Source organism: Triturus cristatus, chromosome 11, assembly GCF_964204655.1.
Source record: "Triturus cristatus chromosome 11, aTriCri1.1, whole genome shotgun sequence".
NCBI lineage: Eukaryota > Metazoa > Chordata > Amphibia > Caudata > Salamandridae > Triturus > Triturus cristatus.
Window position 1 is genome coordinate 285047907 of NC_140594.1, and position 25090 is coordinate 285072996.

The 25090-nt window shown below is 54.2% G+C and overlaps 1 protein-coding gene across 8 annotated transcripts in view; it reads right to left on the bottom strand.

Moving 5' to 3' along the window:
• Positions 1-25090, bottom strand: part of MTMR3 (myotubularin related protein 3) — a 1575327-nt gene that overhangs the window by 648664 nt on the left and 901573 nt on the right. For all 8 annotated transcript variants that reach the window (XM_085633882.1, XM_085633880.1, XM_085633884.1 and 5 more), the window contains 2 exons: positions 15818-16026; positions 8708-8836 (listed from right to left, as the gene is read on the bottom strand). In XM_085633882.1, the coding sequence (XP_085490008.1) occupies positions 8708-8836; positions 15818-16026 (338 nt within the window). The remainder of the gene's footprint in view (positions 1-8707; positions 8837-15817; positions 16027-25090) is intronic.

Sequence of the window (25090 nt, forward strand, 5' to 3'; positions counted from 1 at the left end):
AATGATATCCCCCTGGCGTCAGCCTCGCTGAGCGTGGGAGTAGAGGCTATCAGTGGCAGGCAGGGGGGAGCAGGAGGTGACGCCGCCGCAGCTCTACGGCTGTCTCCGCCGGTTCACAAGGAAGCGGCAGGTGCTAGAGATTCAGGTTACCCCTCTTTCCTGACAGGCCATCTGAAACGCCGTAAGAAGGTCATCCCAGATCTGGGCTATGGGGAATTTGCGGAGCCCCGCTATTTCTCCACGAAGGAGCGCCGCGCTCTCCGCATGCGCCCAGTTGGTGAAGGAGACTTTCCAGTGCTTAACGTGCGGTGGGGTCGCGGCCTTCCAGTGCTTAGTAAGCAAGCGCTTGGCCGTTATAAGTCCCATGTCCCAGAAGCGCGCCTGTACTTTGTTTTGTTTGGTGCGCTTATATAACCCCAATATGCATGCTTCCCATGTATGTGGTAGTTGCCCGTCAGTGTCGCGCGCTAGTAATGCCAAGACGTCGTCCCAATATGTCCGTACCTCTGGACAGTGCCACAGCATGTGTAGAAGGTCTGCTCCCGGCAGCAGGCAGCGCTGGCAAGCTGCGTCCTTCTGCAAGAAGTATCTATTTATCTTGTCAGGCGTGAGATATGCGCGCTGCAGTATGTAGTACTGTATAGTTTTAAAGCGGGGGTTGCGTGGGATGTTGGTCGGGCCTGCCAGGATCCGCGTCCATTCTTTGTCTGTCCAGTCTCCTCCCCTGTCCATCGCCCAGCGCTCCCGCAGCGGTAGTGTGGAAGGCTGCGAGTGTGCCTGCAGTGCCTGCGCTAGCCAGTGTATAATGTGCGAGCCGTTGCCCATGACATGTAGATATTGTATGAAGCTGTGCATCGGGAGTTCCACTGTGATGTCGCCCCAGGAAGCAGTGAGTGTGCGCAGGAGGGACGCATGTAGCAGGAATTGCCCTGCCGGGAGAGCCGCGCCGTCAGCCAGGGCTGCGAAGGTGAGCAGGTCTCCATCCGCGTAAAGGTCGCCCAACGTGTCCGCCCCCAGCTAGCCAAACGAGCCTCTGTGAGCGGCCCCGTCGGGCCAGGTGTGCCCAGAAGCGGCAGGATCGGAGCATAGGGTGTTGTTGCGTGCGTGAGGCGGAGGCACCTCAGAAAATACCTGCGCGCCACCGCTAGGTACATCTGAGAGGGACAGCGCGTGCGGGTTATCGGGTGGAACAACGCGTTTATTTGCGTTTGCGTCCAGGCAGCCATAGTCGAGGTGGTATCGTCCAGCTGCTTACCGCTTAGCCATCCCGCCACCCATTGCATCTGCGCCGCAAGGTAGTACAATTCCATGTTAGGGACCGCCAAGCCTCCAGAGTCCGTGGGCATGTATAGTTTGTTCAGTGCCACGCGCGGTCTCCCCTTGTTCCAGATAAGGTTGCGTAGCAGCACCTCTAGCTCTCGGAATAGCTTGGGGGGGGCATATACAGGCAAATTTGCAAAGTAATAGAGCAGTCGGGGCAGTACAATCATCTTGGTCAGCGCTACACGGCTAGGCACATTGAGGGGTAAGGTGTTCCAGAAACCAATTTGCGCCCGGATAGAGGTTATCGCTCGGAGGAGGTTTCCCTCCAAAACGTCCGCCGGGTTTCTGTATATTCTGATCCCCAAATAACGGAAAGTGGTGGGGTGCCATTGCAGCCTGCCCCCACCCAGACGGATGTCACACTCGGGCGTGTCCGGACCAAATGGGTAGGCCCCCGATTTGGACCAGTTGACTCTCAGGCCCGACACCTCTTCAAAGGTGTGGAAGATGTCAGTGAGGGAAGTGGGGACTGCAGTGATGTCTCTGACGTAGAGCAGCAGGTCATCCGCATACAGTGACACCGCATGTAGACCGTCCGCCAGCGGGATTCCCCATTCCGGGCCGCGTGCTCTGAGAATCGCAGCCAGGGGCTCCATGGCCAGGGAAAACAGCAATGGCGAGAGTGGGCAGCCCTGTCGAGTACCCCTGCGAACCCGGAGGGCGGCCGACAGGAGCCTCCCCGTGCGGACTCGTACTGTCGGTCCACCATAAAGCAAGTCCACCATGGCTCTGTACCCTCCCCCCAGCTGATACTTCTCCGTCACCGCTCTCAGGTATGGCCACTCTACCGAGTCAAAGGCCTTCTCCAGGTCCAGTATCAAACACCCCGCTCTGGGCCAGTGCTGCGTGGCGTATTCCTGCACCCGAAAAAGACGACGGATATTGTGAGAAGTATGCCGTGTGGGGACAAAGCCGTTTTGGTCTCGGTGCACCAGGTTGGGCACATGTGGGGCCAGTCTCCTGGCTAGGACAGATGCTAGTATCTTGTAATCTGTGTTTAGTAGCGCCAAGGGGCGATAGGAGCCCACCCGCGTGCTGTCTTTGTCCGGTTTAAGAATGGAGACCAGTGTGGCCTCGTGGAGCGTTGGGGGTAAGGCGGCGCTGTCCACCGCTGCATTGTATACTCTCAGGAGTTCCGGGACAAGAATATCCAAGCCAGCCTTGTAAAGCTCAGCTGGGAGCCCATCCGGGCCCGGGGATTTGCCATTAGACAGGTTGAAGATGGCTTCTCGGAGCTCATCTGTCTCGAGTGGGGCTCCCAGTTCGTCTTGCTGTGCAATTGTCAGCTGCGGCATTTGCAGGGGGGAGAGGTAGTTGGCCATGTTAGGGTGAGGGTCCGGTAGGCGAGAGCGATATAATGCTGTATAGTGGGCAACGAATGCGTCGTGTATGCTTAGCTGTGTATATACTAGTTCTCCGTCCTCCGCCCTATGGCTGCCACTGGGGCCGCGCGTGCTTCTTGGGAGATCAGCCAAGCTAAAAGTTTGCCAGGTCTATCGCTTAGACTGTGTGTTCACGCAGAGTGTGCTGCATAGTTGACGCTGCGGAGCCGCTCTAATAGGCGCGCATGTTCCGCGCGGGCTTCGTGTAACGGGTCCCCATCGCCCGTCCGAGCCCCCTCCTCTTTGGCAAGCAAGTCAGCCTCTAACTTAGTCAGGTCCTTCTCTAGCTGGTGTCGCATGTGGCCCTGCGTATGTAAACAGTGGCCGCGGATCACTACTTTGAAGGCGTCCCACTCCACCTGAGGGGGTGGACGCCGTGCCTGCATTATCCTCAAACTACTGCGCAGCACGTGCGAGTAGGGAATCACGGAAAGCCGCGTCTAGCAACAGCGCAGGCTGCAGGCGCCAGGTAGGCACAGGGGGGTGCGGCTGCTCCCAGGCTATGGACATAATGTGTGGGTTGTGATCCGAGTGTGTGAGGCCCATGTAATGCGTGTCCATAACGTGGGGCAGTAGGTCAGTAGATGCCATGAATCGGTCCAGTCGGACATGCAAATCATGAGCGCCAGAATAGTAGGAGTATACCCGCATCCCTGGGTTGCGCGTTCACCAAACATCGTGCAGGTTCCATTGTGCAGCCCATTCCTGCAGCGCTTTCGTGGCTCCCCGTGTGGGAGCGTTAGGCGGGGGCGGGGAGGAGCGATCCAATGCTACGTCTAGCGTGCAATTATAATCTCCCCCCAGTAACCACGAAGTTGCATGCCAAGGTGCCATGGTCGCTGAGAGCCGCGCCAGAAAGTCGCCCTGATCTACGTTGGGGGAGTATAGGGACACTAGCGCAATATGCTGCCCATCTAGTCTGCCTTGCGCAGCAGCAAACCTACCCTCCCGGTCCACAGCTATATCCGCGACTTCCCAAGGGGTTCCAGGGCGGATCCATATCAGTGTTCCGCGAGTGTATGAGGAGTAGTCTGTGGCATACAGTTGTCCTCGCCATTTGCGGTGCAGCGCCCGTACCTCAGCTCGGTTTAAGTGTGTTTCCTGTAGTAACGCTACATTTATTTTATGTCTCTTGAGATATGAAAAAATGTGATAGCGCCTAGCCGGCGTGTGCATTCCCCTGACGTTTCAGGTGCATACTTGTATGTTAGCCATAGCAGTCGTGTGCGCGTGCGTCTCTCTCTCCCTCCCAAGGTGTAGCACCCAATGCTGCGTTGCCTCCCCTCCAGTGCCGCGGCCCCAGCGCAAAGTTGGTGTCGGCGCCATGCGTGTAGTGCCATGATCTCCTGCAGGACATAGGGACAGGGAAGAAAGGGGTAACAAAAAGCCCTAACATGGCAACAGTGTCAAAAATACCAAAAGGTCGGCTGCACAACATGTCGCCATCCAAACGCTCGAGTGAGCTCGTAAACTATACTGTCTTAGGGGGTGCCTTTCGGCGTATGTTCCAACAATGAACCAAACAATGTAGTCTTTGGAGAGCTTTGCATCGCTCCCGGGTGTGGTGCAGTGGCTGCTGCTGGCCGGCGGGCGCTCCATGCCTGCCGTTCAGTGGCACTGCCACGGCATGCTCAGAGTCAGATAACCATGAGCAGCAGTCTCAGGGGGGCGTGTCCCTCTCCGGGTACCTCTTATGGCAGCGTTGCGTTTGGGCAGCACCGTGCGCCATGGTGTCTGCAGTGTGGGCGTTGGAAGCTCATGTCTATTAATATAAAAGGTACTCACAGTGTCTGGCCTTGCTCCCAAGTCCCCAGAGCGGCGATGATGCGGACATCGGTAGGTCCATAGCTCACCCAGCGGAGGTCAGGGCAGCCAGACAGGTACTGGGGTGTGTTTGTGCCACGCAGTATGTGGCAGGCCGCCGCCGAATTCCCCTCAGTCGAATAAATCCACTGTTTGCGGCGTGACGTCCGGGAGTTCCCCCGAGCTCTGCGTATCCGGGATCCCATACACCGCCTCATCGTCTGTTAAGGACACAGCTGGGCTAGCCCCCGGGCGAAGCGATGGCGCCGGGGAGCCGCCAAGAGCCGCCACCATGCGTAGTGCGTCTCGTTGCTCCTGTTGGATGATATCCGCCGGTGGGGAGTGATGTCCCCCACTTCCGGTCTGCGGGGACGTGTGCGATCCACGGCGGCGTCTCCGTCGCGGTCCCCGGGCCCGGTCTTTAGTAGCCGCTCCCAGCGCTCCCCCCGGCGCCTCAGGCATTCCCCCTTCCAGCCAGGCCTCCGCCTCCCCCGGGCTCATGAAGAAGTGCGTCGCATCTCGCGCTATCACTCGCAGTTTGGCAGGGAAAAGTAGTGAGTACTTGAGGTTGGCGTCGCGTAATCGCTTCTTTACTGCCAGATAGGAAAGCCTCTGCCGCTGCACTTGCTGCGTGTAGTCCGGAAAGAACATCACCTTGGCATTGTCTATGGTGATGTCTCCTAGTTTCCTTGCCTCGCGTAGTATAGCATCACGGTCCCTATAGTTGAGGACTCGGAGAAGAAACGGTCTAGGGTTAGAGCCAGGGGGGAGCGGTCTTGTAGGCACTCGATGGGCTCTCTCCACCACGAAGTACGGGGAGAGCACGTCTCCTGGCATAAGGTCTCTCAGCCACTCCTCCACTCGGCGAGTCGGGTCCGTCCCTTCCCATTTCTCCGGAATGCCCACGAGGCGGATGTTATTCCTACGTGCCCGTCCTTCCGCATCCTCGGCGCGACCTTCTAATTGTTCCACTCTGTACAGGAGATCTTGTACTTTTCTATCTGCTTGCGCCGCCTGCGGTTCTATGACTGCCATGGTATCTTCTAGCACCTTGGTACGATCTTGTAACTTCCCGTGGTCAGCCCGGAGATGTGTTAAGTCTATTGCCACGCCATCAATTCTGGTCTCCCTGGGAGGTGCGGGTCTGTTGGAGGGATTCTTCCATACGTTCCATGGCTGCGAGGACGCAGTCCAGCTTCGACGCCACTTGCTCTGCGTCCATCTTGGGCGTCGTTTTCACTTGTTTTCCCTTCGTCGACGCGTTCCCGGATCCGGTGCGCGTTCGCACCCCTCCAGACATGAGGCCAGCGGTGCAGACAAGGGGTTCTCTCCAGGCTCGAGGGGAGTGGAGGCTCGTCCCGCTTGCTGTATTGCCTCTGTGTCGCCGAAATTGCTGCAGCAGGTCGCGGGCCCTCTCCTGAGGGGTCAGATTTCGCAGCCGTGGGCCCCCAGGTCTCGTACAGCGTGGCCGAGTTGCTGCGGCGACCGAGGTGCCAGGCGGGGGAATGCGCAAAGCCAGCTAAGCAGATATCAGGCGATTCTCTCCAAGGCGCACAATCGTGCCCGCTCCTCTCACCCGTCCTTGTGCACTTCCCGGCAGGTAGCGGCAATACGGGCAGGTAAGTCCATTAGGAGCGGTGCCCCCCGTCAGCAGGAGTCCGCCCCCAGGTCCCAGCGCCGTGTAGGTCAGAGAAAGAGGGGGGGGGGGAGCAGCCCAGCGCCCCCCGTGTGCTTGCAGATTCCGCTTGCCACCGAAGTAGCCCACTCGTCCCCAGGGCGAGCCTGTCCCAGCAGCTACCTGAAGGTATCGATCGCCGTGCGGCGTCCGCGAGGCTCCGTCGTCGGCGCCGTTCCGCCTCCCCCAGGGTTCCAAGTAGCACATCTATATGTAGATCAGGTGTCCAAGCCGTTTCCCAAGCGGGTGTCTCAGATCTTCTCCCGGCCGCCGCCTCCTCCAATCATGCCCCCAGGGGGAGGGGGGGGGGGGTGGGGGCACTCCCAAGGTCGCCCCAAGCTCAGGCCCTGTCGCAGCGCTTCACAGGTCAGAGAAATAGGGGGGGGGGGTGGGGGAGAGTAGCCCGGTGCCCCCTCGTGAGCTCCAAAGGTCCTTATGCCTCTGGGGCAGCCCTTCCCCCCTCAGGGCAAGCCGGCCTCGGCAGCATCCAGCGTGCACGTAGACCTCCGTCGCTGTCTCGGCGCCACCCCGCCTCACTCAGGGCCCCAGGCAGATCGCCCACTTGCCATCCAGGCCTCCCAGCCTTTGTCCCAGCGGGTGTCCTAGGTCATCCCCAGTCTGCTGTCCCCGCTGTTCGTACCTTCGGGGGAGGGGTCCGATCTCCCCAAGCACAGTTGCAGCCGCTCAGGAGCTTCCTCGCAGGGGCCGCCGGCCGCTGCGCGCCTCCGCTTTATTTCCCTCGTGGGCCTCAGTGCAAGGCCCATCTGGCCATCTGTAGCCGCGGGCTCGCGTCGCCGGGGTCCCCAGCAACGACGCCGTTAAAGCGGCCTCAGCGCTGCCTTCAGTATCGGTGCGGCGTCTTATCGCCGATCTGCGCCAAAGTCGGCCAGTGCGTGCTTCGGGTCCCAGGGCAGGCCCGCCGGCCGTTGCAGGCCGTGCAGGAGTAGTTTACCGGAGAATTCACCCGGGATAGGGAGGCTCAGCCGGGAGCTCTACCCAGGCACGTCCATCCGCTTCGCGCGATAAGCCACGCCCCCTTAATTTACAACTATGATGTTGAATAAACCACATAAGCAACTTTAAACTACCACTGTTTCATAGATCAACTGTTGATGAACCTCCTTTGGGAGCCTAAGAGTGCAATTGGGGGACGTTTCCCAGTGGGATAACGCATTTTACTCACATTTGCCATACGCTGGTTGATCAGCCAGTGATACCCCGGCTGCACGCAGAAAGACTACATTATTGTTTATGATAACCTTGAACACTTGATTTACGGATTTGGTGTGCATATACCATTTATTTATGCAACTTATAAAGCGCACAAATACCCTTGGGTGTCTCGGCACTGCGGATCGGTCAGAGGAAGGCTGGCACGGATGGCTATTGATTAAAGAGCCAGGTCTTTAGCTGTTTTCGAAAAGTGATCAGCGTGGGACTAGTCTTGATGTGGAGAGGGAGCTTGTTCCATAGTTTGGTGGTGGCGACGGAAAAAGTTCTGTCACCCCAGGATCAGGGCCAAGAACAAGATAGTCTTGGATAAGAAACGCTCAGTTTGATTGAGGTGTTTCTGGTCGGTCTCAAGATTTAAAGTTATGTTATAGTTCACAGACAAATGTTGTGGAGGGCTGTAACCAATTTTCAATATGAGCACTATAGCTTAAAATGTATGATTCAGATATAAACAGTCTTAACAGGATTTTCAAAACATTTTACAAATGATAATTTGATTTGTGATGAGTGCATGTGTGCAAGCTTTTTGGAGTAACCAGTAACCACCTGCTTTTAGATGTATGCCCAACTCCTCATCTTTTGGCACAAATTAAGATTTGGTCAAGATGTAAACTTTGCACTACAAAGTAACTGGTATTTCTTACACCTCCAATTCAAAATACAGCCTACCACCAACCATCCTCTCTGCTTTTCCCCTACAAGCCTATGCTATGGGGCAGCTTAATAGTTATGGTTTATCCTGTCGCATATATTTTTTATTTATTGAATTTTATTAACATTTGATTTTCATGTTTGGAAGAGGATTATTTTTCCCTTGTTTTGTATTTTTAATATTTTTTTCTTCTTTTTCTCTTCCAATCCGGCACGACCCCCCTACACTGTTGAAAATTATGTTTGACTGCTCGCTTAATCTTTTTTCTTAGAAAAATCTTTTGGATAATATGTATTGGATATGCATATGTAATTCTCTCTTACAGGTTTTCTTGTTAGAAGTCTGTATATATATTCTGGCAACACAACTAAAAAAGGGGTCCTGCTTTCATTTCAGGTTCACAGAAGAGCTGACTAACTTAGATAACATCAAGCAGGTTAGATTAAACAATTCCAGCAACTAGCAAGCCATTTAATTCCATAAACGCAGCAAAGTAGCAAACAATTTAGCAGTAACCTTCAAATAGGAAAAAAAAGCCTTGTAATCCAACTCATGGTCTGCAACGCATGACCGAAGTAAGCAGCTTCCCTTCCTAAAACTAATAATACATTACTACTATGTACAATTAGGTACACTCACCTGGACATTCACAACCCCCACCCTTGGCCCTGTTAGCTACTGCTGCGGCATAAGAGCGAGCATCTAGGATTAGTAGCTTCTGGGGTTGAATAGCTATGTTCTCCGCTACTGCGTTGGATAGGGAAGAATCTGCATTGGAAGAAAAAAAAACAGTTCTGATTCAACTATTTGCAGATGAAGAACATGGACAACAGCCTGGAAATTAAAATCAGAAAGGTAGTATTAGTCATTTCAAACAGAGGAAAAGTCAGCTAGTCAGGATGGATGATTACCTGATGATTTAGACATTTGTTCTACAATGCTTCCTCCACTGATGTTGGGGACTAAGGGGGAGGTTGGAGAGCGATATCGCACTGAAGTGATTTAAGTCACAAAACAAGGTCATTCCTGTACATGTCGTAAAGGTCATTGTTTTCAATTGTTTCTGTGAAAAAAAAAAAATCGCAATCACAGTTGTTTGTGATAGAAGCATTAAAAAAACTTCCCGGGGGCGTGGCTTGCAGCCGATGAAGATGGCCGCAACCTAGTGCGGCTCCGGAGCCCAGCGCCCGATCCCACCGCTATCCGGCACCCATCCTGGCCGTAAACCGGCGAAACTAATGCAACGGAGCCCCCTGAACACCCGAGGCTCCGGCGATTGAAGAAAGCGCGAGCAGCGCTGCGTCTGGCCCACCCGGCTGCCTCGCTGCGGGCGCCGGGCCTATCGGCAAAGGAGGCGCCGGGGCCTCGAGTAACAGCCACCTGACCCGCCACAGCACAAGGGGGCCGGACCAGAAGCCAGCGGCGTGGGCGGCCAGAGCAGAGGCACGCCACGACGGGGTCAGGCATACCGGCGGGAGGCGAGGACCGAGGGCTGGGTCTCCCCCGCCATCAACGGCAATCGGCCCGTCTAAAGGGGACAACGCTGGCCTGACGTGGCGCCATTTCAGCGAGGGAGAAGACGCACTGGGTGCAACGGCGCGGTGCCGAAGAGGACTGGGGGCAGTCTGCGACACAGGGAGCAGCCGGCAGCGGGAGGCAGGTGACACGTCCACAGCGCAGCCCCCGGGAGGGAGATCCCCGGCATCTCCCGGAGTCGAGGGTGGCCGTGCGGCGGACGACGCAGGCCGTGCCTGAGGCTTGACGCTGCAGACGCGGGCGGAGCGAGGTGTGCGCCAACTCTCCCGGTAAGGAGCCAACAGGGGGTCAGAGGCCTCCACGCTGCCGGGACAGAAGGAGGGCTGACACGTGGCCCCGTGGTGGCCAGCGACAGTAATTTTTGCACCTCCGTGGCGGGCACCCACCCCCGCAGACCGCCCGTCGCGGGCTACCATGGGGGGGGGAGGGGCCAGCGTGGGGGAGCACAGGCCAGGCTCGACAAGTATGCCTTTCAGAAAGACCGGACTGCCTCCCCCCCCCCCCCCCCTGACAATGCCAAAGAGATCACCCTGGCAGATGTTATGGCCACGCTGACCCAGATGCAAACCTCTATCGGCACGATATCCACAGATGTGACGCTGCTGAGAGCTGACGTCGCCAAAATCAGCACGAGACTGTCCGAGGTCGAAACGACTACCGCAACCCTTACCAAAGACACGACCGAGAGCAGGAAACGCATACAGTCGCTGGAACGGGTTCAAAAACAGCTTATGGACAAGCTCGATGACCAGGAGGGCAGGTCAAGACGGAACAACGTACGCGTTGTGGGGGTGCCTGAGAGTGAGCGGGGGCCGGCACTGGACCTCTTCGTGGAAAAGCTTATCACGGAGCAGCTGCAGCCGCGTGGACTTTCCAAATTTTTCTCGGTCGAAAGGACGCACCGGGTGCCTGGGGGGAGGCCGAGGCCTGGGGCCCCCCCGCGCCCGATCCTGGCCCGTATTTTTAACTTCCGAGATAGAGACTATCCTTAAGGCGGCACGTACCGCCCCCCCCCGCTACGGGTTGACAACTCCACAGTAACCCTCTATCCGGACTACACCGCGACAGTGTCGCGGCAACGCCGAGACTTCATCGCGGTCAAAGCGGAGCTGCGCGCTCGAGAACTTAAATATGCGATGCTTTACCTGGCAAAGCTGCGGGTGGAGGCGGAGGGGCGCACATGGTTCTTTGCCACGCCGACGGAGGCCACAGAGTGGCTGGAGGGCTGGCGCCCGGCGGAGGCATCGGGCCGGGCGGGGCGCACCCATCGAAGCCATTCTGCCTCCCCTGAAAAATCTGGAGGACCCTAGAACGCGGGAGACTGTCATTGCGCTACGTAGCTGGGCCGCCATGGCGCGAACGAACTTTGGCAGCGGGAAGGAGGCGGATGCCACATGGGTTTGGACACTCACAGTAGACTCGGACAATGAAGGGGTGTCGCAGTCATGATCTACGAACTTTGCAACATGCTGCTGACCGGTTTCCTGAATGGACACGCACATGGTGCGGGGATCGGACGAGGGGCACTGGGCAGCCATTCCCCCGCACGCAAGTAGAAAGTTATGGGAATTAAGCACTCTGCTAAGTTGGGGTGGCGGGTAGTTTTAAATCCGCTGGGCAGGGAGGAGGGAGGGGGGACAGGGGCGTTTTGGGAATGTTGGTTTGTGTTCTGTTCTAGGTTTAGCTACTACACATTGGCAGACTTTGCAACTCAGACCTGTTAGAGATCCAAGGGGAGATGCGCGGAGACGACTACTTTCCACCACCCTACATGGCAAGGGAATCACATAATAACACCTGGGAGGCCACCGTTAGCTCCACGGAGGAACAAACACAGCGACACAGTCCCACACTTAATATTCTATCGTGGAATGTGAACGGGCTGGGAGATGAGATTAAACGAGGGCTGGTCTTACAGTATCTCAGGCGCAAGGGGCCGGCAGTGGCACTCCTACAAGAAACGCATCTGGTAGGCTCGACCACGAAAGCACTGGACAGATGGGGTTTTAAGATGGCGATACATTCTGAGTTCACGTCTGGGTCCCGAGGTGTTGGCATATTGGTAAACAAGCGCTTCCCACTGATTCTCGTTGACTCCCGTAGGGAGGAGCAGGGCCGATTCGCGGCGCTCACCTGCCAATGGGAGGGTATAATGTATAATTTGGTAACTGTACATCCCACCGACACTCCACCAGGATACGCTCCGGGCATTAGGGGAATTCCTGCTGGCATTACCACCAGGGGAACTCATTATGGGCGGGGATTTCAATGCAACTATAGACCCGCAACTGGACAGGTCATCATTCAGAGATCACGGTGGCGCCACCCCCAAACTGCGCGAATTCACGGAGGCACTCGGCCTCATAGACACCTGGAGGGCTCACTGTCCTGAAGACCGACAATACACCTTCCACTCAGGGGCTCACAACACCCTCTCCCGCATAGACTATATCTTCACGTCACCCGCAGGGTTTAGGGGCATGACCGACGTTTCCCATCTGCCCAGGGGCATCTCCGACCACTCTCCGGTAGTGATCACATTTACACTTTCTCCCCCACGTAACCGCAGAATATTCCCAATTCATCCGGGATACCTCAAAATCCCCACAATTCGTAAAGCCCTTCAGGCGACGACCAAACATTATTTCGCTGAAAACACGGACCCGGAGATAGGCCCTACGACTTTGTGGGAGGCGTACAAAACAGTCCTTCGTGGACAAGCAATCTCAATGATTACAGACTATAAGAGGACTCAGCAGCTTGAGGTGCTTAGGCTCGAGCAGGGGGTGAGAGAGGCGGAGGCCAACCACGCCACGCACATCGATGATGACACCGCGCATACTGCCCATATGGCGCGGCAGGAATATCGCTCCTATCTTTGGGGAGCCACAAGAGCCAAACAGACGGCTGCACGGCATACTGTTTACGAGCTGGGGGGCAAACTGCTGGCCTGGCTTGAGAGGCGGGAATAGGCGGCGCGTTGGGTGGCTCTAATCAGGCTAGATTCGGGTGACTACACGTCGGAGCCGCGGCAAATCGTAGAGGCCCTGGCGGCTCACTACAAGAAGGTCTATACACCGGAGGCCTTGTCCACGGTGGCGGAAAACGAGGCCTTCCTCCGGGACATCGCGATGCCACGGCTGGCCCCGTCGGAAGTAGAGGCCCTAGAGGTAGACCTGAAGGCGGAAGAGCTCACGTTAGCAATACTCGCTCTCCGTGCCGGGAAGGCGATGGGCCCAAATGGAATTCCGGTGGAATTCTATAAGTCGAACACTGCCCACGTAGTCCCGCATCTACTGGCCATGTACAACGACAGCCTGTCGACAGGGATACTCCCCCCGGACCAGAGAGTGGCTACCATAGTGGCGATTCCGAAGCCTACCAAACCAGTGCATGAGTGCGCTTCCTATCGCCCAATCTCATTGCTGAACGCAGAGGCAAAGATTCTGGCAAAGGTGCTGGCGACAAGGCTGCAGCCCTATCTCACGACCCTAATACACCCGGACCAATCGGAATTTATGCCACGCCGGAATACCGCCTTAAATATACGGCGGCTCCACGGGATTCTTGCGCGCCGCACCTCGATAGAGGAGGACGCGGCCATCCTCTCGCTGGATGCACGGATGGCGTTCGACCGGGTGGAATGGCAGTTCCTCTTCGCGGTCCTTCGCCACGTGGGACTCGGCCCCAAGATATGCGCGTGGATTCAGCTTTTGTATACCGCGCCACTGGCACAGGTTGTGGTCAATGGCCATATCTCAGACCCCTTTCCGTTGGGGCGGGGGACGCGGCAGGGCTGCCCTCTTTCCCCGCTCCTTTTTGCTTTGGCTCTAGAGCCACTTGCGGCCTGGCTGCGGCAGGACCCGGTGATCCGGGGACTAAGGTGGACAATGGAGTGGGAGGTTCGCATTTCCCTATATGCTGACGACATCCTGTTATACTTGGCCTCCCCTGCGCGCTCGATCGCTTGTCTCCTGGATATATGTGCGTCGTATGGGAGGGTATCTGGCTACGAGATTAACTGGGAAAAGTCCATTGTCTACATGCTCCGCGGCTCCCCACCTCGGCTCCCGCGGGGTTGTGAGATTCGGGTGGTGACGGACGGGTTCAAATATCTGGGCATTTATGTGACAGCTGACAGGGAACGTTTTGTAGCTGAAAATCTAACGAAGCCCCTGCATCGGTTTCGTAGCGATGTCAAACATTGGCGCTCCTTGCCCTTGACACTGCTGGGGAGGGCCGCCCTCTTTAAGATGATGGCTCTCCCTAGATTTTTGTATGTACTCCAAAATCCCCCCTTCCCGGTGCCACCACCGTATTTCGCCGCCGTCAATGCGGAAGTCACCAGCCTACTATGGGAGGACAAGACACCGCGGATAGCACTCCATAAGCTCACCAGGGGGTGGTACGACGGTGGGATAGCCCTCCCAGACATACGACTGTACTATTGGGCATCGCAGCTTACGGTGATCAACCAGTGGTTGCATGTGCCAGGGGAGGACCCGGCATATCGTATGGATCGGCACCTGCTGGGGGCTGAAGGGGTCATGGGAGCGCTCTACAATCACAAGAGGGGCCGCTGCCCCCCAGGCCCCACGACACACACCCTCCGGCTATGGTTTGCGGCGCAGCGAGCCCTGGGATGGGCTGGGAAAATAACCCAAGCTACTCTGTTGTGGGAAGCGAAACAGTTGGGGGTACTGCGCACTACCAAGGGGTTCCATCAATGGGATCTAATTGGCATCTCCAGGGTGGGTGACCTTTGGAAGAAGGGAGAAATGGTCACATTTACCCAACTGCAAGCAGATTTCGACCTGGCTGCCACCGAAGGGTTCAGGTACATGCAAATCCGTCACGCACTCCAGGCGGTAGTCCCGCCCGGGACCCGACTTCCGGAGTCGTCGCCACTGGAGGACCGGCTCCTCACAGAACCCCTGACACAGAGGGCGACCTCCCTAACATACCGAAAACTGATAAACAACCGGCCAGATCCATTCGCAGCTCTTAAAAACCGATGGGAGGCCGAGCTGGGGGAATTCGACGAAACAGACTGGCAGGCGGCGCTTTCCTCCCCTAGGGAGGTGGGCGTCTCATCCAGACTGCGTCTGGTCCAACTTAAAATTCTGCACCGCACATACTACACTCGTACACTCCTGTTTAAACTTAACCGAACTGACTCCCCGCTATGTCTTAGGCAGTGTGGGATGGAGGGAACCCTTATACATACCCTGTGGGAATGCCCGGCCATAACTCTGTACTGGAAGGGAATTCTGCGCACACTCTCCCAAGTGACCAGGGTCCCAACACTCCCGGAGCCTCGGAGATGTCTCCTCAATGTCTGGGAACCGACTGACCACAACAAGGTCACACAACTCTGGGTAACACTGGGACTTATGCTGGCGAAACGCAATATAGCCCAAAAATGGGGCTCCAGCCAAACTCCAACCCTCGCCCAGTGGTCCCGGGACATGGACTCCACAATGGTGGTCGAAAAAACTGTCTATCTTCACAGAGGCTGCCCCAAAAAATGGAGCCGGGTATGGGGTGGGTGGAATGCCTATAGAGGAAATATATGTGAACCCCCGAATGACACCTCAGACTCAGACCTCAGTGACCACGATTAGACGATATATAATTGGTCGGCGCAATGTGATAAAAACTGTCTTGCGAAGCCAAAAGGAGCTCACTGCTTTTCAAAATGTCATGAATGTCTCATTGCAATCTCACTGGACATTTATTCTGTGGAACCTGATGCCAATGTGTACTGTTTTATGTTCAAACTTCAATAAAAATATTTACAAAAAAAAAAAAAAAATTCCCACCAAAAATGTGTGGAATAGTCAAGAAGAGAGGTGTCTGAAGCAAGAGTTGGTGAAAGGACAATTTCTTCACAACAGTAGTCCTTGACATTAGATGGACGACAGACCAGGCTAACCAGTGCCTATTTCAGATATACCACTAGATGAAGCAACAACTGAGCCATTAAGAGTGTTTTAATTCTAAGTTAAGAAACATGATCCTTGTACAAGGCTAACAGGTAAAGACTTAAGACAAATGGAAGTGCGTAATATGTGGACTACAACCATGTTACTCCTACAAATGGAAAAGTAGTAAATATTTTGACAAAACAGATAATGCCCATGAAAAATCCCAATCTAACCAGCATTCCTGGATGTGTATGAATCTGGATGTTATGCATGAGAATGAGCTTACCAAACTCCACGTCTGAGAGGTCCCCTCCATTAGAGAAGTTCCTGGAACAGTGTCCGTTGGACAGCTGGCCCTTATTATTAGCTTTAGAGACAGTGGCACAGGCTTTGGCCAAAGACTGAACAAGGTGCTCATCATCTGCATTCCGCCATCCCCACCAACTGACTTCAGGCTGCCCACAGCGAGCAATCACAGTTCCATTGTTCTGGTGCCTGCAGAGAAGATATAATGGTAATATAGAAAATCACGGAACTCTAACAGAGCACTACACATGTACATTAGAATGTTTCACCTTGTAATGAGAAACCTCAAGCTAGCACAATTTTAGATTAAGTAAAGCCATGTCGAACAAGTTACTTACCTCCTGTAACGCTTTTTCTGGTAGACATTCAGCCTAGTTGCAGATTCCGCACCTTTTGAATACTCCCCAGGCATCAGACTGTATCCGGAAACCTTTCAGCAGTGCCTCTGCATGGCGGATGGTGGTGTCATGCAGTTCCGCACCAACATCATTCTGCTCTGGAAATGACATGCAGGGCGTCTATAGACACCACTCCAGTGCGCTGATGTCAGTTGCTTTCGAGATTGTACGCGCACCCAGACCAGAGGCATCTCCTCCGCTAAAGCGGAGGAGTGCAGCCTCACTGTTCTTTCAGAAATGGAAAAAGGAAAAATAAAATGATAACACTGTTATTATCATTTTATTTTTCTGTTGTCAGGCTGGTTTGCGGGGCTTGGCTGTCGTCACAGCCAGCAGGGGGAGTGGTTGGAGCACTTAAGTGCGCATGACTGTTTGCCTGGCTGCACTTTGCATGTTCTCCACTGGCTGTATTGCACAGCATGGGTGGAGAACATACACAGGCTTGTACTTCTTTGTCTGAGCGCTGAACCACAGCACTCAGACCAATCACGACTCTACTGTCATGGTGACAGCAGCATTGTGATTGGCTTAGGGGAGCCTGTGTGTGCTTAATTAATTTTCCTGTCCCCCACCTCACCCGTACTACTTGGTGGCAGCCGCCACTGCCCCAAACACAGAGTCCCAATAGCAAATCGGTATAAAGTGTACAGATTCCTAGACTTAGGATCTTATTATGGATAGACTCCAATGATAAAATAGGGAGGATGCACCTGTGAGGAATCTACAGCTAGATAGAGTGTCTACCGGAAAGAGAGTTACTAAAGGTAAGTAATGTGTTCTTCTGATAGCGACGTCTAGCTGCAGATTCCTCACCTTTTGAACAGATACAAAAGTAACACCTTTTCGGAGGTGGACCTGTTAATGGACTGAAACCATAAAGTCCTGCAGGACTCGGTGGGCAAAATGCCCCTCCCGATGAACTCGACTGTCCAGGCAATAATGGTTTGTGAACATATGGAGGGATAACCATGTAGCCACTGGCAAATGTCCAGGACTGGGACTCCACATGCCAATCCAGTGGTAGCAGCTTAGGCACTAGTAAAATAAGCAGTCAGTCCTTTCGGAACCTGCGTTTTGGACGACATGTAGCAAATCTTAGCGCAGAACACAATCCAGCAGGAGAAGGTTCTCTTCTGTACTGCCTTGCCTGTTTTTCGCTCCAGAGAACGCCATAAAAAGCGGATTGTCCATCCAGCTGCACTGTTGCGATCTAAGTAAAATCTCAGCGCCCTCTTGGGGTCCTCATCCTTAGAGTAGCAAATGAACAAGTTACTTACCTTCGGTAACGATGTATCTGTAAGAGACATATGTAGTTCTAGATTGCTTACCTTTAGAATTACCCCCAGGCATCAGACTGGATCCGAAGATTTTATCTTTAGCAGTACACCTGAGCAGTTGTAGGTGGCGTTGGTCGACTCTGCGTACGTCATCGGCGTAGTGTTGGCCGGGATGACATTGCGGTGTCTATTTAGACGCCCCTGTACGCTGACATCAGTTCTGACAGCAAACACAAGGAGATGGTGGATGGAGTGCTGAAAACACTTCAGACACACCACCAGTCACAAATCTGGGTTGAATCCATCATCTTTCTTTAGCTCACTTCGCCAACTCAGTTCAGACCTAGCTATATGCAAATCAGTCTTGACCCTGTGCCTCAAGGGAACAGTCCAGCCCAAACTGCCAAGCCAGGTCTTTCCTGTTAGCCCAAAACCGGTCCCAGGATGCTGGTTTCCGGTCCAGGGAAGACATGGCTTGGCAGTTCGGGCTGGACTGTTCCCATGAGGCACAGGGTCAAGAATGATTTGCATATAGCTGGGTCTGAACTGAGGTGGCGAAGTGGGCTAAAAAACAATGATAGATTCAACCCAGATCTGTGACTGGGGGTGAGTGTCTGAAAGGTTTTAGCGCTCCGTCCATCATCTCCTTGTGTTTGATTAGTTCTGACATGACTTTCAACGCCAGAAGCGCAGAGCCATGCAAGACACTGACCACTGGTGAACATAACTAGGGCCCTGGAAGGGAGTCTCTATCCCTAGAAGTCAGTTCGCAGAACGGGGAGGATGGATGGGGCGGTAAGGAATCTATAGTACATATGTCTCCTACAGATACATAGTTACCGAAGGTAAAAAACGTGTTCATCTGAAAGAGACTGTAGTTATAGATTCCTTACCTTTAGAATAGATACCCCAGCAACTCCAACCCCGGAGGTGGGTCTGCGAACCAAGTTAACATCAGAAAATCCTGGAGAATAGAGCGGCAGAAGTAGCAGTATCTCTGGACTTGGCTGTCCAGGTAATAATGTTTGGTGAACGTGTGCAGAGATGCCCACGTGGCCGTCTAACAGATGTCAAGGAGTGGGACTCCACGCCCCAAGGCAGTAGTAGCTGCCGTTACCCTGGTGGAGTGGCCACGCAGTCCCACTGGGGCTTCATTCTCTGCCAAAGAGTGGCAGATTTTAAAGCGTAGGACAACCCACCAAGAGATGGTGCGTTTTTGTACAGCCGACCTTTCTTGGGCTCCACATAACTAACAAAGAGTTGATCGTCCACCTGGAAATCTTTGGTGTGGTTAAGATAGAAAGACAGTGCACGTTTTGGGTCCAGACGGTGGAGTCTCTCCTGTTCCTTGGAAGGGTGTGGAGGTCAGAAGAAGAAGGTCAAAGTGATGGTCTGTCCTATATGGAAAGAGGTAACCACTTTGGGAAGAAAAGAGGGCCTTGTGCGAAGAACTACTTTGTCCGGATGAACAGCAAGAAAAGGAGGTTTTGAAGACAAAGCCTGAAGCTCACTCACCCTGTGAGCAGAATTGATGGCAACAAGGAAAGCGGTCTTTCGAGTGAGGAGTCTGAAAGGACAGTTGTGAAGAGGCTCGAAGGGAGCGCACATAAGATAGGTTAGGACCAGGTTTAAGTCCCACTGGGGCATTATGAATGGAGGAGGAGGAAAGAGGTGTGTAGTACCCTTTAGAAATCTATTTACAATAGGGGACTTGAAAGGAGAAGGCTGATCAGGAAGGCTAAGACAGGCAGATATGGCCAAAAGGTAGCCTTTAGGAGTGCCAAGGGCAGAGTACTGCTGGGCCGAAGAAAGTATATACAAGAGAACCTCCGAAAGAGGGGCAGAAATGGGAGCCACAGCCTTTGCTGTGCACCATTCCACAAACCTGTTCCATCTGCAGGCGTATATCGTTTTAGTGGAGGTATGTCCGGCTGCCAAGATGACTTTACAGACTTCAGGAGGTAGATCAATCTCCATGCAAGGAGGTGGAAGCTGGAGATGTTCGGGTGGAGGACCGTCCCCTGCTACTGCGACAGAAGATCCTCCCAAAGGGGGCAGTCTGATCAGAGGCTCGATTGCCATGCTCATGAGCTCTTGGTACCAGACTCTTCGTGCCCAGTCCGGAACCACAAGAATGACTTGAACCCGGTCGTGCTCCATTTTCATCAGCACTCTGAGCAGAAGTGGTACAGGCGGAAAGGTGTACCGGAGGCCGCAGTTCCACTCATGACGAAAAGTGTTGCTGAGCAAGTGCCGCCTTGGAAATTCCAACACACAGAATTGCTGACATTGCATGTTCTCTTCGGTGGCGAAAATATATAACCAAGGCTCTCGTCACCGCTGAACAGACCTTGCACCACCTCCAAGTGAAGATGCCATTCGTGATCCATCAGTTACAAGCAGCTACGTTAATCCGCCCTGGCGTTCAGAGAACCAGCCAAATGCGTTGAACCACCAGGGACATGCCCTGATGTTCCAGACATGTTCAGAGACTAAGAGCCTCTTGACATACGCTCCAGGACCCCCCGTCCTGCTTGTTGCAGTACCTCATGTAGTGTTGTCCGTGAACACCTGCACTACCTTCCCTTTGAGAGAGGGAAGAAATGGCTTCAGTGCCAGACGAATCGCCCGGAGCTCCAGCAGGTTGATATGGAGCCCGGCCTCTGCCGGAGACCAGACATCTCTGATCTCCACCTCCCCTAAATGGCCGCCCCATCCCAGGAGTGATGCATCTGTCACCACCGTGAAGTCTTGTTGGGGAAGGGAGAGGGATCTGCCTCTGACCCAAGTTTGGTTCATTAGCCACCAATGCAGTTGGTGCGCAGTCCCCTCCGAGATCTGGACGTAGTCTGAAAGATTCACCTGATGCTGCGTCCACTGGCACTTCAGGTCCCACTGCAGAGCCCGCATATGCCATCTGACATGATCCACCAGCAGAATGCAGGAGGCCATGAGGCCCAGCAGCATTAGTGTATTTCTCACCGAAATCCGGGGTCCAGGCTGAAACATTAGTATCATAGCCCCGAAATCCCAGACTAGATGCTCGGGAGGACTGGCCGGAAACCGAGCTGTACCCAGAACTGCTCCAATGAAAAGGAGCTTCTGAGAGGGAGTCAGGTTTGACTTCAGCATGTTGATAGTGAACCCCAGCGAGTGCAGGAGGTCCGCCGTAGTCAGGTAGTGGGAGACAGCCTGGGGTGATTCTGCCTTCAACAGCTAGTCGTCTAGATAGGGGTAGGCTGGAACCCCTGATCTGACCTGATGAGCCGCGACCACCGCCATCACCGTTGTGAACACCCACGGGGCGCTGGTAAGGCCAAAGGGGAGCAACGTGAACTTAAAATGCTCGTGGCCTACTGTGAACCGTAGGCAACGCCTGTGGGCTGGCAAGATGGGAATATAGAAGTATGCGTCCTACAACTCCAATGCCACCATCCAGTCTTCAGGGTCGAGGGCAGAAAGGACCTGAGCCAACGTGAGCATCTTGAACTTTTTCTTCCAGAGGAAGTGGTTGAGGGCCCTGAGGTCTAAGATAGGACACAGGCCTTTGTGCTTCTTGTAGTGGGAATAACAACCACAACTTACTTCTGGCACAGGGACCCTTTCGAGAACTCCCTTGGCCAACAGAACTGCAACTTCCTGGCGGAGAAGGGCAATGTGAACCTCCGACATGAGATAGACAGATGGTGGCATGGATTGAGGCGTAGTCATGAAGGGGAGGGAGTAGCCCCTTCTGACTATCTACAAAACCCACCTGTCCAACGTGATATTTTGCCAGTGTGGGGAAGTGATCGTGAATCCTGCTGCCCAGTGGCCTCTGGTGGACCTGAAAGGTCAGACTAGGAGGCTGCTGCAGCGGAGTTATGGGTGGACCCCACGTCGCTGGGTCCCACATCCATGGCCACGCAGTGGTGGGACACCCCTTCCTTAGCCACAAAAGGGGCAAAAAGCAGACTGCGTGGGGCGAGAGCCGTGCCCTAGAATCCTTTAAGCGCTCGAGTGCAGCGTCCGCCTTGTCACCGAAAAGGCGACTGCCATCAAATCGGATGTCCAGTAGGGTGCATTGGACATCCCCAGAGAAACCAGACGTCCTCAACCAGGCGCAGCGCCTCAAGGCTACTGCCATGGAAACCGTTCTGCCCAGACAGTCAGCGGTATCCAGCCCACATCTGATGGTAAACTTAGCTGCATCTCTACCCTCTGCCACTGCATGGGTGAGAACGTCCCAGGTCTCCTCCGGACACTGTGGCAGCACTTGCGTAACCGCATCCCACACCGTATGGGTATAACGGCCGAAGAGGCATGCAGTGTTCACCGACTGCAGCACTAACCTGGCGGAAGAAATCATCTTCCCAAGGTGGTCCAGCTTCTTGGATTCCCTATCTGGGGGAGCAGCAGGGAATGTGCCCTTAGAGAACGAGGCTTGGACCACCAAGCTCTCGGGGTCAGGTGTTGGGAGAGGAAAAGTGGGTCACCTGGAGCCAGGCAGTGGCGTTGGACAATCATCCTGTCCACAGGAGCCCCTGTGCTGGGCTTGGACCAAGTGTCCGGAGGGGCACCGGTAAGGGCTTCATCAAAAGGCACAGTGGGCTCCAAAGAGGCCGCTGCCGGTTGAAACACCTCCGTCTGGAGGTTAGTCCTGACTGCCACCGTAGGAAGCTGAAGGCCCAAGGCCTCAGCTGCCCTACGCAACACCATTGTGTAGGAAGCTCCCTTCTCCATAGCCACAGTAAGGGGGGAGAGCATGCAACAATCTGGAGAGGTATCCAAACCACTGGCATCACCCAGTTCCTCTCACCAGTCCGGCTCTTCAAGCTGGTCAGCCAAAGGGTCCACAGACCCCTCCCAGACCTCCTCACCCTCCTCTGATTACCACTCCGGGCAGAAAGGAACAGCAGGAATGAACAAAGGCACAAATGTCAATCGACGTTTGTACCGGTGCCGTGTTCAAGGCGGGGTTGAGGCTGGGTGTGAGGCTGGTCGGAGGCACAACCGATGTCAGGAGAGTCGGCACTGGAATCGGCACTGGGGAAGGTACCCTAAGGTCGACCGGCACCAATCCGGATCCAGGTCTGGATCCTCGGGGGCCCTCTGGTGCCAGAGCCATTGGCATCGAAGACCCAGGGCCCCCAACGGACTACACGGGGCCCGAAGGCGCATCGGCAGAGTTGGGCTGCCCAAAGATGCTGTGAAGTGCTTCATGGAAAGTTCGAAGCTGGGCAGGGGACGCTCCAGCTCCGGAAAGAGGAGGGAAGCGTGGAGCCGTCCTAGAAGCAGGCTACGAGAATGGAGCCGAAGAGCTATGACGCTCCGGGTCCCGCGTTGCCTCAGCCGACAGACAGGGCGAAGTGCGACGGTGCTTCTTTGCCTTCTTCTTGTGCTTCGAGTTACCAGAGGAGTGCGAAGACTTGAAAGATGAATGGTGATGGTGGCTCCGCGACCAGTCCCGATACCTTCCTCGCAACTGGGACATCAAGCGACGTGGAGCCAACTGCCAGGCCTCCAAAAGCTTTTGGGACTGCTCCCGCAAAGACTTCGGGTTCATGGCCCGATAGTCGGAGCACAACTTCGGGTCGTGGTCGCACTCCAGGCACCAGAGGCACACGAGGTGCAGATCCATGATGGACATCAGCTTATAATAGGAGTCAGAAGGCTTGAATCTGGTCCGACGAACGGACATACCTCGTGCACCAGGAATCTAAGACTCGAAAAAGGCTTCGACAAAAAGTCGAAAAAGGTTAGTCAAAAATTGACTAAGGGGCAAGCTCTCTCCTGATCTGGGCTGGGCTGGCGCAGAAAAAGAATGAACTGGCGTCAGCGCGCAGGTGGGGTGTCTAAATAGACATTACGATGTCATCCCGGTGAACACGAAGCCAATGACAGACGCGGAGTTGACAGACGCCACCTACTGATGCGCAGGGGTACTGCTAAAGAAAAAATCTCTGGATCCAGTATGATGGCTGGGGGTAAATCAAAAGTAAGGAATCTAGAACTACAGTCTCTTTCAGATCAGAGCATGTAACACCAGCAGGGTGATGGTTTGACCGGTGTGGAAAGACATCACAAAGCCCGGCAGGAAGGATGCCGAGGTCACCAAAACCAGTGAGTCTGGGAAGTAGGAAGTTTATTGTGGAGCAACACAAAGAGTCTGAAGCTGACTCACGCTGTGCTGAGGTGATAGCAATGAAAAACGCAGCCTAGATATTGAGGCACTGTAAAGGACAGCTGTGAAGGGGCTCGCATAGGACTAAATTAATGCCCCACTGGGGCATGACAAAGGGAGAAGGGGAAACACTTGTTGTCGCGCTTTGACAAATTTCATCACAACTGATGACAAACAACGAGGGCTGATCGAGCAACTGCCAGAAGGGCAAAAAGGGCAAAAGATATCCCTTAACTGTGCCCAGAGCAAAGCCTTGCCAAGCACAGAACAAATAACAGAACATCAGATAACTTGGCCTGGAGGGTCTCAGTCTGGCGTGTATCACACCAAGTCACAAATTTGTCCCAATGACAGGTATATACAGTTTTCTTTGAGAAATACCTGGCTGCCAAGATGACATCATCAAGGTCAGAAATGCTCAGCTGAAGAAGATGGAGATTGCAAAGGCCTGGGTGCAGAACCCTGCCCTGTGGCTGCAACAGCAAGTACTCTCGGAGGGGCAGCCTGATCAGAGGACATATGCTCAAGCCCAGGAATTCTGGATACCATACTCTAAGTTCCCAATCCAGAGCCACTAGGGTGACTTGGGCCTGGTCCAACCCGATCTTCTTGAGAACTTGGGCAGGAGTGTTATCAGCAGAAAGACATAAAGGAGTCCTCGAGGCTGTACGCGTCTATGAGCAAAACTCCAATGCGCAGAAGTGCTGACAGTGCACGTTCTCTGCAGTGTCGAACAGATCAAGTCAAAGTTCTCTTTGTTCGTGGGATGACCTCCTGCCACCTTCAGGGGTAGCAGCCATTCGTGATCAACTAGGCGTTGACAGCTGAGGTCATCCACCGCGGCATTCAATGATCCTGTCAGGTGGTTCACCACCAAGAAAGTGCCTTGGTGTTTCAGCCATTTCCAGAGGAGCAAGGCCTCCTGGCACAGGGTCCATGTACCCACCTCACCCTGTTTGTTGCAGTAATGATGGCAGTGATATCCGTGAGCACCTGTACCAGCCCCTCCTTGATGGACGGCAGGAGGCATTCAACAACAAGCAGAAGGTCCTTCGCTCCAGAAGGTTGAAGTGGAGCCAGGACTAGCTCTGGGTAGCAAATCAAGAGGGGTCTGCCACTGACTTAATCACAGTCAAGTAACCACCAAAGCAGATCTTAGAAGTCTCCTTGAAATTCTACACGTGGTCAGAGAGGGCCAGTTGATGTTGGGTCCACTGGGACTTTAGATCCCACTGCAGAGCCCGCATTTTTTTTTTTGTAAAACCTTTTTATTGGATTTTATAATCATGCATGTCATACAATAGTCAAACTCATCTGCTGTAGCGATACAATTGATATCAACATTACTGTGTTAAAGAGCATCTCTACTACCTCCGTTGGAGATGCCGGGGACCCTAAACACTTTACTTGGGGAT